This window comes from Poecilia reticulata, linkage group LG10 (assembly GCF_000633615.1).
Source record: "Poecilia reticulata strain Guanapo linkage group LG10, Guppy_female_1.0+MT, whole genome shotgun sequence".
In the NCBI taxonomy this organism is placed as follows: Eukaryota; Metazoa; Chordata; class Actinopteri; order Cyprinodontiformes; family Poeciliidae; genus Poecilia; species Poecilia reticulata.
In genome coordinates, this window is record NC_024340.1 from 7,909,394 (window position 1) to 7,923,392 (window position 13,999).

Here is a 13,999-nt window from a genome sequence, read left to right on the forward strand (position 1 = left end):
TAGGTATTTTGTTTCCCTTAGATGAAAGAAAACATTTTTCTGTACATTAGGCAGCAAAACCCCATCAAAATAGATCAGAACAATACATTTTCTGCTGCTGAGCATGTAAGGCAACACGTTGCTCTGTCTGCAGTAGCTCTGCTGATCAGCTCGACCTCAACATTATTCAGAAAGTCTGTTCTCCAAAAAGGCTTGCAAAGCAAAACGACTCCGCCAGCAGGGGGCATTACAGACCAGCTGCTAATTTCTGTCTAACATCACTGCATTGCACCCAGTCAACTCTTATGACTCAACCAACTAACTAAAAGCATAATCTACCTATGGCAATTATTTCTTTTGAAGAACTGCATCGTTCTTCAATTGTAAAGTGGTGCTTTACAATTATGAGTTTAGTTTCTCCCTTTATTGAAGATCTTCTTTTAATTCTCAATTTAACTTCAGTCCTGTCTCTAGCAATTGAGTTATATTTTACTCTTTTGAAAAATTTTCATCTCTTAGAATGGCTATTGTAACTGCAATTAGCTGGGCGAGACTCTCAGGAACATCACTGAGGTGCTTAATTTGAAAGTGAATTTCAGGTAATGGCAACACTTAAAGCAATGCATTGTGGGCGTTTGAGAGGCTGGACTCGGCCTGGTTGGTGTGAACACAGCGGCGCGTGGCTTCTTCTGGCAAATTATCCGAGACGATCAAGGATATTTTTCCGTTTGTAGGGGAACGTTTTCCTACCAGAAGCGAGCAGAAAGTAGTCACTGAAAAGGAARGTGAAAAACCCCCCCAAAAAACAGCCTGTCTACTTCCAGACTCTGGAACGTGGAACGCAGCCCCTTCCGCCGGCGTTCTGGCACCCTGGCTACGCCGGAGAGTGTCAGTAAACCCCGCTCGTACTGTATGCAGCATTTATTCACGTTGCAGGCCTTGGACACACGCTGTGGGCCGGTAATTAGTACGTTGATGAGTCACTCATTTATCCGGGCAGCTTTTCAACGTGATTTCTCTATCTAGAGCAATTTAAACAATTTCAAAGCATTCGGAGAGGACAGTTGTAGAGTATCTTCACACAGCATAACCCCGCGCCTTTATTTGCAAAATAGCAGATTGCTATTAATAAAACCGGAGACCTCCATGCAGCTGAACAAGCAGAAAGCAAAGCTTGGTTTTGCAGCAGTCATCCATCCCTTCCCTGTAATAAGCACCTGAAACAAAAGAGTCACCCAAAAGGTTAAACAGAAATGTAGCTGAGGAACTAAATTTTCTTGGAATTTCTGCTTTGACCCCAACTTTTAGAAATCAAACTGAAGCTAAAATAGTTGAGTAAAGGTGGAGCATATTGACTTGACATGGCCTGTTGTAGAGCTTTCTCTCTGTGTCGCTATGTAGCCCTCAGGGTTTTGGACGGAGGTATTTGTACAGAAATAAAGCCGACTGATTAAAAACATCTCATTTACTGCATTCAGTCCTGTCAGCCTTGGTAACCACAACTTCTGTGAGCCTGCATTCAAATCTATATTCTGCGTTTTCACTTGCATGTAAAACTCGAAAGCTCGCCTGAATAAAACAGAACAGGTTTGCTTTGATATGCTTAGTCTTAATATTGTATGCTGAGCTCCTTCTAGCTCCTATGGCAACCTGAAGCTGTTTTCTTCATCATGTTGTACCGACTCTGTCATTAAGCTTCAAATTGAAACTAAAGTACAAGGGCAAACTGTGTCAGAGAAACCACTGGCTGATGTTTTCACAGCATCTTTAGCCTAGCATTAAGCCTGTTGCAATTGGCAAGTAATCAACTAATCACATAAAAGAAATTAGCTTGATGATTTCAATTCTGATTGTGTTTTTCAAGGGAAATTTTGCTTACAGAGAAATTCTGATTCACTTTATTTATAGTTTTGGTTCTGTTTTATTTCTTGTTTTTGGTTGCTGCTTTTAATTTTTAGATATTTAAAATATCTTCCAGTGTAATTGGTCTTTGAGAGAGCGAACTGGTCTTATTATGCCAATATCAATACATTACATGAAATGTCCTCAAAACAACAATATCGCTTATCACAGTTTATCGTTGGAAATTCATCCTTCCATACCAAAATGTTGCATCTTTGCATATAGATTTGCACTAGTAAAATGTACATTTCCATTTTTACAGAAGAGCTGATAACGGATAAGAAAAGGTTCATCACTTTTTGGTGTTTCTTTTTTACGTGTGGGAGTTTTTTTTTTTGTTGTTGTTTTTTTTTTGAAGAGCTTCTGTTTGGCGGCGTAGGTATAGAAGAGTTAAAGCACTTCTCAAACAGCACCACAGATTGGAACAAACGGAGAAAGTGTTTTGTCTGCAAATGTAAAAGCTGATAAGATGAACAAAATACTTAGATGTGAAGTGGAAGACCAGATTATATAAGCACAAGTACACACACAAACACAGACACATTAACACTAAGACAGTGCTTCAGGCAGTGATTTAATAGAGTTTCCCTGCCCACCCTCTCACCCCTCAGTAGTTTTCGTTCACGGCTGGGTTATCGCACAATAAACACCGCTAATCTCTGTGTATTTTCGAACATGCTGAAGGACGTCAGGCGGTGCCCCCGGCAGCTCACAGGGGGGTTAAGTCACAGTTTGCTCATGTCTGCAAACTCGAATCTCCTTCAGTGTTTTGGTGAAAGCGTCACATGAGTCTCCTTCTTCAGGGGTGGAGCAGATTCTGTCCTGGAAACTAATATTAAATTAATTTCCATCGACTGCTCAATTTGACATTTTGAAAATAAATTTGCTTAATAGAAATGTGTCAGTTTCAAACACACTCTTGTTTTCTGGTAAAATGTGACAGGGTGAGGTGGTTTTTATCTAGCTCTATCGAAATGGGTTTATTTTTGCAAAACTGCAACGGAAACACTTTTTTTCACATCACAGGAGTGACATGATTTACATGTTACTGGTGTAAACCACGAAGAAGAAAAAAACAGGAAGTAGTTGGCGGATTAAGTTTTCTAATGACTTCTCGCATGAACAAACTTATTCACGTGTAATTTAAATTGCGTTTTTTATTTAATGGAAAAACCACACTTGCAAAATTGTGGGGGGGGGTTTCCTACATTAGCAGAATATTGAAAAATTCTTGCGCACATTTGTAAAGGCAACATAGCTGTTTCTTATCCACACCTTGCAAAACAATTTCTACCCCTTCAACTTTCTCAGTGGCACAGTATCCATCGTCAAACACGGAGCGCAACCCGGACAATTGCTTATTGCACTTAATTGATCCAGCTATGTAAAAACTAGCCTGAACATTATGGTGACAATAGGCTTTGCTGAACAGTGGCGCTCAAAAGAATTGGGCCAAAGGGGACCATGACCCCCTCCTAAAAATGTTAGCCAGTCCAGAGAATAATATTCATGTCATAGAAAGGCATATACCTTTTTAAATGAAGACATAAATGTAAAACCTCAAAAATAAAAAAGTAAATACAATATTTAATAAATAAAAAATATCATATAGGTTTTATTTTGTTCTTTTTTGTAGCTGCGCGCTCCTTAAATTTTGCCTGGTGCGTCCAACCATATGAAAATTTTCTCAGGGCGCCAGTGTGACTAAATATGAAATCAGAGAAAGTGAGCAGCTACCAAAATCATAGCCGGGTTTGTCTTCCAAAGTGTCTACATCCCATTAAGTTTTCCATTTCTTCTCTTGCTATGACAAACTTAGACACACCTCAATGAAATACATAGCATAAAGTGCCAGGGGAAGAAAAATGATGCATGGTCTTCACATTTGTTTACAAAGAAAACTCCGTGCCTTTGTATTCAAGCCCTAAATTAAGTCCCAGTGCAACCAATTTGCCTTCAAATGTCACCTAATTAGTGTGTAGCTTAATGCTGCAGAGCTCTGCATCGTTTAATCCATCATCTGAAAATTATGACACAGCTGCTAACCCTATCAACAAATGGTGATCCACAAAAACTAGGCTTGTTGGATCAGGACAGTATTAATCAGAGATGAAGCCAAGAGGCCCGCGGTAACTCTGGAGGAGCTACAGAGATCCACAGCTCATGTGGGAAAGCTGGGCCTTTATGGAAAAATGTCACAAAGGAAGCCATTACTTAAAGAAATCTTAATTGCTTCCATTTGCAGTTTGGCAGAAACCATGAAGGGGGGACCAAAGCAAACTTGTGGCAAAAGGTGATCTGAACGTTTTGAATGTGAATCTGATTTCTGACTGAGTTTGAGTTATGTTGCAAATAACTCAACAAGAGGACAAATGTGGAAAACGTTTTGTCTCTATGTCATCAAAGCTGCTAGATGGATACCGGCTGAATGCAAATTCAAGCCAAACCTTTTGCTTGAACGATATATCAAAATGCAAAAAATAAAAGCAAAATGTAGACGTAAAAGGAAAAAAAATGAATATATAGTCACTGTATGTCAGATCCCATAGTGAATATGTATTGTTAATGTTTCCATATGGTTCTTATTCATTTGGGTTTTTGTTTCCGCTGGAAGATTATTTTCCATGGTAAACCAATAACATGGCTTACTATGTTATTGAAAATCAATAAAATCAATCATGATCAGCAAACGTTTTGGCTGTTTTTGACAAAAACAAGTTGTTTTTATACTACCATCATCTGAGAGACAATAGCTGCAGTCAGGTTATCTCCATTCTACTCACTGGGAGGCTACCAGCACCAATTGGCTGGACCTCTGTTGAATTAAGTCAGTCACTTTATAAAGGGGGTCAATATTTATTTAATCACTTATTTTATGTTTTTATTTGTAATTATTTTTGAAAAAGAAATTTCACTTTGACCATAAAGGTTTTATTTGTCAAAAAAGCTCATTCTTTTTGATCACGGTTCATGCTTGTTATAGGCGCTGTATTTCATTTGGATTTCATTCATATTGTTGAATTTAGGCCATCATTCTATCAGTTATTCTTACAATCAATTCATCATACACAAATTTGCACAAATTTCTACATATTTAAAAGAAATGCTTTAAATAAAAAAAAAAAATCTAATAAGTGTATTTTGTTTCGCCTTCAATGCAATAACAAAACATTCCTTTAGTGAAATTGAACAGAGTGAAGCTAAAACTATACCTCTTGACAATTTTTGTCTAAAACATATTTACAGACAAAAGTGATTTTATCTTAAATGCCAAATTTATACACACTTTGTACATTTTTGGCTTAATTACTGGTCTGAATATGGTAATTTTTTTTGTATGCATGTTCCAGTTAGCAATTAATAGATCACTAAATTAGTGGACGGTTATTTCAATACTCGATTCATCGTGATTAAACCACTTAATCATCTCAGCCTTAGTTGAAATGGTTTCTCAGATATGCAAAAATTATACTCTCTTTTATCATTTAGCCATGCGAAGCATCGGATTAAAGTATCTGTGTTCAACCTGGTGACAATCTAAGGTCATGTAAATCCATTAAAAGTCGGTTACTGAGGCTGAAACTTTCCCCCTCTGCAGGCTCTCACCACCGGCAGCATCCCGGGCTTCATCGACGTGGTGATGAACCTGAATTCCCCCGCCCTCCTGGAGGACAACCTCATCTGGCAGGCCAAAACGGCCAGCAAGCGCATGGTCTTCTACGGGGACGACACGTGGGTCCGCCTCTTCCCGAAGCACTTCATGGAGTACGACGGAACAACGTCGTTTTTCGTGTCCGACTACACCGAGGTGAGCGGGAGTTGAATCGGCCTCGGGTTCATGCTGTAAACAGTCCGCGCCGTTGAGTGATGGATTTTTCTGCGAATGCTAGTGAAGGATTAAAGCCCCAGGTGCTTCATGTGATACGGGAATTTGGAGGGGGAAAAAAAATAAAATGATTGATAAGGAATGATGAAAGAAATGAAATAAACCTACTTTGCCATGTTAGCCAGAAGATTGATGTTCAGACGGACGCCTCGGAGTGAGTCATGTTTAACTCGGCTTTCACAATGTAAACACTTTGAATGAGCCGCAAAGTTTATGGGGATTAAAAGACCGAAGAAGAAATCAAACTGGAGGTGTAATATTATGTAAAAATATCTCACCTGCATTGCACTTTACCTCATAACAGTAAGTACTCTATTATTTTTAACGAAAAATTAGGCATTCAAAGTTGCAAAAGTATACTGTGATATAAATGTACGTATGTGTACGCTTTGATCTCCAGGTGAGTGAAGGGGCCTGAATAAGAAATATGGACCACAGATTGTTCTTTGAACAGCATTTTTAACCTGGTGGCGTCACACTGACCCTGCGTTCACTTTTACAAGCTTGTGTGTGTGTGTGTGTGTGTGTGTGTGTGTGTGTGTGTGTGTGTGTGTGTGTGTGTGTGTGTGTGCGTGTGTGTGTGTTATTTCTGGAACTGACGGTCTGATGGGACACAAAATTAACATGATAATTTCCATCTTAATGATTAACATTTTTTAAAGGCCAATTCTGTTTACAGAGGCTTAATATTTTATTTCATTCATTACTTCGGTCGCTCTTATTTCATGTTTTATTTATTTACATTTGATTGTTGAGTTTTATATATTTTTAACATTTAAAATATCTTCCAGATCCAGTGGTAAGAGTTCCTTTCAAAGTGAAAGTTTATTGGTCTTTGAGAGGCTGAACTTGCACTTTTCTACATTATTAACATATTACTAGAAAATGGTCTGAAAGCAACAATATTATCATGTATCGCAATAATTTTTGGGACAATTTATTGTCCAGCAAAATTGTTATAGTGACAGGCCTGTTTGCCCGTAAAAAGTAACATTTTGGATCTCGTCTTTCCCTTACATGCTGGATTTTAACATGACTTTTATGACTTTTGCCTGGCCTCTCTTTTATAGTTTGGCTTGGTACAAGCTTAAAGATTTTTTTATACTTTTTCCACTTTCATATCACAGATTTAACAGAGCTCTGTGAGATGTCCAGTTGTTTTATTGTCTAATTTTGCATTAAACATCTCCCTGACCTGTCTGCTGTGTTCACGAACCTGTTTGTTCACTTAATGAGATTAAATTTTAACACACGTTGATTTTAGTTACTTGAGGCGATAAATTTCACTTGATTTTCATTTAGAAGTGTTGGATTAGAAGCGCACGAATACAAATGCTCACTTGACGTTTCAGTGGCGCATTTTTAGCCATCGCGTTCAATTCCAATAAAGTGCATCGAGGTTTATGACTGTAATGTGACAAAACGCGAAACGGGTGTATAAATCCTGGGGATTGCATAGTTTCTGCATTAAAGTGGTGAAGGCAGCTAATCAAACTGGGACACGGCGAGCTGAGATCACTCAAGAAATGCTCAGCAGCTGCACCGGTGGGACCCAACAAGCTGTTCTTGTTTGTCCTGCAGGTTTGCTGGTGCAGAGCACGTCACCACAAACACTGGCTTGTGTTTATAGCACAGATTAAAGCGATTGGGTTTCATTATTTACATTTTTTTATTTATTTTTTTGCTAGATTTTGACGTGTGTCGCGTCTCCAACCTCTGGAGAGAATGTTGAATGTCGTCTCTTAAGTGGACGTCTCCCTGCTGCTGTGATTCAGGTGGACAACAACGTGACGCGCCACCTGGACAGCACACTGAAGAGAGACGACTGGGACGTCCTGGTCCTCCACTACCTGGGCCTGGACCACATTGGCCACATCAGCGGGCCCCACAGCTCGCTCGTCCGGCCCAAGCTGCTGGAGATGGACGACGTCCTGAAGAAGATCCATGGTTCCCTCGTCTCCAAGGTGAGTCCGTTTTCTGCCAGCGTCACACGTTCGGACAGTCATTCCCTCCGGGTTTGGATGACGCCGTTAACTTTCGGAGAGTTGCTACGTTGCGTAACCGTGGCAACAAGGTATTGTTTGTACAACTGGAAACTTTTGGTTAGCATTTCAAAATCTGAAATGGTGAAAGAACTACAACCTCAAATCCTGGAGGAGTTGAAAAGACAGATTTAAAGAGGAGCGGCAAAAGCAAACGAGGCGGATTAGCGGTTCTTGCTAAAACCTGATGATGTCATCCAGGACATGCTACTATAGAATATCGTCTTTGCTACCCAGATGTTGAGCTGTTGACGTGTCATGACAGTCGAGAAGATTCTTCAAATTTGTTGCAAGAATGACCCTTCACCGTCGCAATGAGCAATTAATCAGTTAATCAAATAATCATATGTTAAATTAATCTGAGCTTGATCATTTCCATTCTGATGATTATTTATTTTTTTACATATTTATTTATAGAGACTCCGTAATCTATTTCATTCATACTTTGGTTTTTATTTTCGTTTTATTTATTGTTTTTGGTCATTTTTGTATATTTTTTTAAAAGTTATTCAAAATATCTTTCAGTTTCAAAATTAAACTTGGTCTTCAGAAGGCGAACTTATTATGTCATTATCGATGCACTACGACGTGACAATAATGACAAAATAACAATATTATTTTTTATCAAAATGGTTTCCGGGACGATTTATCATCCATCAAGATTTTTTTATCGTGGCAGCATCACCGTCCACGACTTTTTGAACGTACTGGGATGATATGAATTATGACATTTAATTTCCCCTTGGGTTACATAAAGTATTTTATGTTGAACTGAACTGTGTCAGAGCTCAGACGTCGGGCCAGAACAAATATTTGGAATGGTTTTATCTGCTGCAGAAGTTGTTCACTGTTCACCTGTTTAAAAAAAAAAAAAAAACTTAAAATATCTGAGAGGAAAACTTTCCGGTTCCCATTCAGCTTCGTCGTACTTTCATACATAACTGTGGAAGGTCACAGAAAATTTTCCCCAGCTGTCCTTGAAGCAGTAAAATCTTAAAGGATTGTATTAAGTTGCTTATTCCTTTCTAAAAAAAAAAAAAAAAAAATTTTTTTTTTTTTTTTTTTTTTTAATTAAAGTCCAGATTATTTTCCCTCCAACTTTAGTCACTGTTGATGAAATATTATTGCCTAACGAAGGCTTTAAAATATGCAAAACTGAAACGGTGATCAATAAGTAATAAGTAACCGATGCAATCTGTGACTATCTAACACTATCAGGTTCTGGCCGTTTACTCACTGAGGTCATTTGTACGGCTGTCGGCAGTCGTCATGTTATCTGTCGCGTCGGCCGCAGAGATTTAATAAACCTTTATCTTTCATCAGCTCTTGTTCTTTGTGTTTCGCCGCAGCAGCAGACTGCAGCACATGCATATTGACTCTGCATGCGCTCCTAATGGGCATTGTCTCGTTGTCATTCAGATATATAGCTGCTACTTAAGTTGTCAAGTCATGTCTGCGTAAAGCGCCTAATTTTCCCCTTCTACTTTGCTTCGTTTTTTTTTTTTTTTTGAGGCAGGAAAAAAAAAGGTGCGAGTAAACACATCGGGGTTTATTTTAGATTCGCTAATCCAGCATGTCGCCACATCCCAAAAAGTTGCTAATTAAGTCTAAACATGTATTGGTTCTCCAGGCTTTTGATGAGACCTGCATCTGTTTGGAGTTTTTTTTTTTGTTTGACTGAAATGTGTTTTACAGCCTCATTTCAGTTCCGTTTGTGTGAATGTAAATATAAACCCGCCCCTGTGGAGTCCTACGGGGCGTCGCACAACGACGCCGATGTTTTCTCTGGTCCCCTCTCGCTGCGATCGCATCATGTGGGAGTGTTTCACGCGCCACTGCAGATGCCGCGCGCGTTGTCTTCCGCAACATCCTCGAGGAGCAACGGCTCCCAGCTGCAAGGCGAGGGGGGAAAAAAAAAAAGGAAAGAAATGGAGCGTCAGATTCTGATGACAGCCCCTCACCACTCCGTTTTGTAATGAGGTGCCAGTTGTCTCGTTGGGTTTTTTTTTTTTCCCTGTACAGAGAAACGCTTTGGCTGCTGAGCAGAGAGATGCATCAGGTTCTATTAAAAAACAAGATTGGATATTGTGACCTCGCGGTCAAGAAGGCCTCGGTTGGACCTTTTGTGTTAATGTTGAGCTCATGGCCTCAATCTTCTCTTCCTGAGATTTTGAGTTTATAGGGTCACGGTTGCCGTTTGGTGTGTAAAGTTTCTGAGACCTGCAGAAAAACAGAAGCTGGTTAAAGGTTCATAAGGTACAACAAAAAGAATGAATTTTATTAAAATGGAATAATAGTGGGATGATTTAGGTTTAGGGAAATTAGTATGGGAGCTGTTTTTCCTATTGAAACTTTAGGAAATTAAAATCTTAAAAATAAAAATCTTTTTGCTCCCACACCTCAAAAATCAGAGTCCTGGGCTCCCGCCACTGTAAGCCCTTTTTATTGTGTGGCCCAGCATGTTAGGACTACGTGTTGAAGTCCATGGATTTTATTAAACTGCTGTTATGCCCAGCTCTATTACTAGCATTTTGATAAGTTGACCTAAAAAAGTGTTCAAATAAACATTTCACACAAGAAAACAGGACTGTGGCATCAGCATCAAGATGGGATTTCCAGTTCCATAATGGAGACATAGATCTTAAATCAATGGCGAACAGACCTGGTCCAAGGACAGAACCCTGGTGGACGCCCTTGATCATTGAGGTTAGGTTGGCAGAAATTGAACTTCTGTTTTGCTTCAGTGTTCCTCACTCCTGTGTTAGTAATTCCAGCTTTACACCAGTAAATACTCCTTACCTTTGCTCAGCTGTTTAAAGTGTTAAGTTGAATCCCCTGGCTTTAGATCTCAGCTGTCGGACACTGTTTGGAGAGGGAGTTTGCTTGTTCTGGTAAATACGCTCTGCTGCCCCCAAAGCTTTAGGCTTTCATTGCGAGGAAAAGAAGTTAATTGCGTCTGGTTGTAAGCTGAAAGGAGAGATCGGGTCGGGATCAGCGGTGCTTTGTACTTTTTTCTCGAGGTGTTGTCTCGGCTTCCCTGGGCCCTGTGACATTTATAACAAGCTTCCAACAGGTACAGCCCAGAACAGGAGGTTGCCTTCTTTATTTTCCCACTGAGTTTGGGTTATAATGAGCCACTGGGGCTCCAGACGCAGCCGAGGTCAGGCTCTTTACTGCAGCATTTGTTTGGAGCATTCGCCAGTCTTTTATGTCCCCTATCAAAGCAAAAAATGATAAGTCAACTCCCAGCGATAGAATAAAGATGAGCTGACATAAGCATTTTTTTTTACTTCAATGCAGTCCTTTTAGTTCAGATGAAACTTTCCCTTCTTGAACAACAATCCTTGGATTGTTGGGTGTTTGTGTGGGAACTAAAACATCTTCTGAGAGTGTTTGAATCTGCGGACAGTTGTTCTGTAAACATCTCAATATCAGACCACTGTGCTATGACTCACAAAGCCTCCCAGTTGAATTTGTTGTCGACTGAGGGTTCCCCCCGACTCGGGTTGGAAGGGAATCCACTTAAGGAACAATCCGCGTCTGATCAAAGTCTGTCATCCTGGACAAACCGCTCGCCCTTTGCGTTTGCTCGCTGTGCTTGCTGTAGTTTTGTTTTGTTTTGTCTCTTCCAAATCTAATAGAAACAATGCTCTGGAGTGTTTTGTCATGACTTCCTTCTCAGAAGTAATAATTTAATGTTGTTGGACGCCGCTGCTATAACAGCATCATGATCTCTCAGAAAGCATGTTGTGTTTTTTATTTCAGTAAACGACAGGATATTGGAGCGTATTGTGAATTTTAGACTCTGAACAAGAGACGTCTTCTCACGTCGGCACACACAAAGCTCGGTCGTTGACCCTGCTGTTTGGTTCCCCGTAGGAGGCCGAGGGATCTTTGCCCTACCTGCTGGTGCTGTGCGGAGACCACGGCATGACCGAGACCGGCAGCCACGGGGGCTCCTCGGAGCCAGAAGTCAACACGGCTCTGGTGCTCATCAGTCCAGCCTTCAAAAGAAAAGGTAAGCCAAATGGTAACAGAGAAGAAGGCTGGGTTGTAAATGTGGAGGGTTTGCCCCCTGTTATGAATCAAAAACCACCCCTTTCTTCCCGTACGCCCCCAGGAGAGGTTGCGGCAGCTGTAATGTGACAAACGACGTTGTCGGTGCTAAGACTCACTAGCAGAGGTGTTATTTGAGGTGATGAATGAGGTTAAGTGTGAACGTGGGATTGTGATAATTAGATCTTCTATTTTTGAAATTCTCCTTGCTTGTTTGATTTCTACACCATTCAAGCTGATTATTCACTTGCTGATGTTTGCTAACATCCTGCAGAGCTTCAATGAATAGCTTGGATGTTTTAGATGGTTGTTTTAAACTACCGTTGTTGAGGTAATTGGGAAATAAACACTAAATTAGGTTTTATTCAGGCAAACATACGTCAGTCATTTGAATATTTGATGAACTCACCAATTCTGCAAAGCAGCTTGTTATTTGTACTAAACTCATCACAACATTGCACCTCCTATGTGGTTCTGCTCTTTTTAGAGTAACAGCAATAACAAGCTGCAGGGCATCCCAGCATCCTTAAAAAGTCATAAATTAATGCATCTAAAATTAAGGTCTTAAAATGTCTTAAAAGTAAGTTGAGCATTAACATGTTAATAATAGGCCAGACTAAAATTCAAGTTGTAACCATCTGAAGATGTTTGAGGCTACCAGTAACTAGCTAGCTTTTTTGTGTCGATAAGCAAATGTATTGCCAGTTGGCTGAAGAACATTATTTATGTGGAGATATAGGTCTTAAATTCCAGTCATAAAGATCTTAAAAAGTCTTAAACACCAAGTTAAAAGTTTGAATGATGTTCCCAGAAAGAATGTTGAGTTTATTTGAAATTTCTCCATTGCGTTCCCAAAGGCTTTTCAGTTTCAAGATTTTATTTTCTAAGTCAATATAGTATACCTGGAGAACCAAATGTTTTGGTGTTTTAGTGCATTTAAAAGTTTTCAGAGCCACACTTGGTCTCAATTTAACATTTTCTACTGAGAAAAAAAGAAGAAAAAAACCCCCAGCTAACTGCTCATAGAAACGCTGTAAAATTTCTTCAAGGTTTGATTAAAATCTCCTCATCAAAAGGGAGGCTCTCTAAGGAAATGTACCATAATCTTGTAAGGTGAGGGCTTTCACTAAGTGGCACCTTAGACGTAAACATAGCAGCATGGAAACGTGTTGGTTAATGAAATCAGCGGCCGCATTAGCATAAATGGCTACTCTTTCAAATGAGGGGTCATTAGCGGAGCGCTTGTCTCCCTGTTGTTTTCATTAGCACATGCTCCCCAGTGTCAGAACTCGCTGCCTGCTGAATACCTGTGCGTCACTCTTTAATCTCATTGCGTCTCTAAGAAAAGCGCATATTGGCAGAACGTTTAATTGACTTTGCTGGAAGGACCCTGACAGGCAAAACCACTTTATTCAGACATGGCTAGGACTGTTGTATATGTAGGTAAGTGTGTCTGAGTCTGCCTCTATCTTTACTGTCCTGGAACCAAAAGGAAAAGGCTATAAAAACTTTAACACCTTTTTCAAATGAAAAATAAACTCTGTYGTTAGCTCACATAAACTATGGAAGGTAAGTTTTAAAGCTAGTTCAACAGCTAGCCACTAACTAAACACCAGGAGGCTTCACGGTCTGGACTGTACACATAGTGCAATGAGAACGGACTCCCAGCGTCATAATGTTACATTTTGAACCTTATAATTAAAGTTTTAAATTTAATATTTCAATGTCAATTGAACTTTATTTTTTTCCCTTGAGCAATAGGGATTAGAAGTAACTTAAAGGATGTTCAGCACTTTGAGGTGCGGTGAAAAAAAGCCTTAAGAGAAATTCATATTTGAAGACCCCTGCTCTCCACAGGTTATTGTGCGGGGTTCAATAATTGAGAAAGCCCCTCTGCTTGTTGTTAACAGTGTAGAGATGGAGAAAAAGAAGACTCCCATCTGCTTTAGCTGTCAGTATAATTGCAACTAACAACCAAACTTTAAATCTGTAACTTGGTACTAAACATTTTAAAGCAGGTTTCACTTCCTGTTGTCTTTTGTTTTCTGGAGGTGTGACTGTAGCTCCTTTTACTTTCGAACGGATCGTTTTCTGGCTTATACCAGTCTGTCCAAATAAGCCTCCAGCTCCGAAA

General features: G+C 39.7%; 1 protein-coding gene across 2 annotated transcripts in view; it reads left to right on the forward strand.

Moving 5' to 3' along the window:
* The window catches only part of pigg (phosphatidylinositol glycan anchor biosynthesis class G (EMM blood group)), an 89,499-nt gene that overhangs the window by 6,334 nt on the left and 69,166 nt on the right, over positions 1-13,999 (forward strand). For both annotated transcript variants that reach the window (XM_008419820.2, XM_008419822.2), the window contains exons 3-5: positions 5,480-5,689; positions 7,543-7,731; positions 11,689-11,827. In XM_008419820.2, coding sequence (XP_008418042.1) covers positions 5,480-5,689; positions 7,543-7,731; positions 11,689-11,827 — 538 coding nt within the window. The remainder of the gene's footprint in view (positions 1-5,479; positions 5,690-7,542; positions 7,732-11,688; positions 11,828-13,999) is intronic.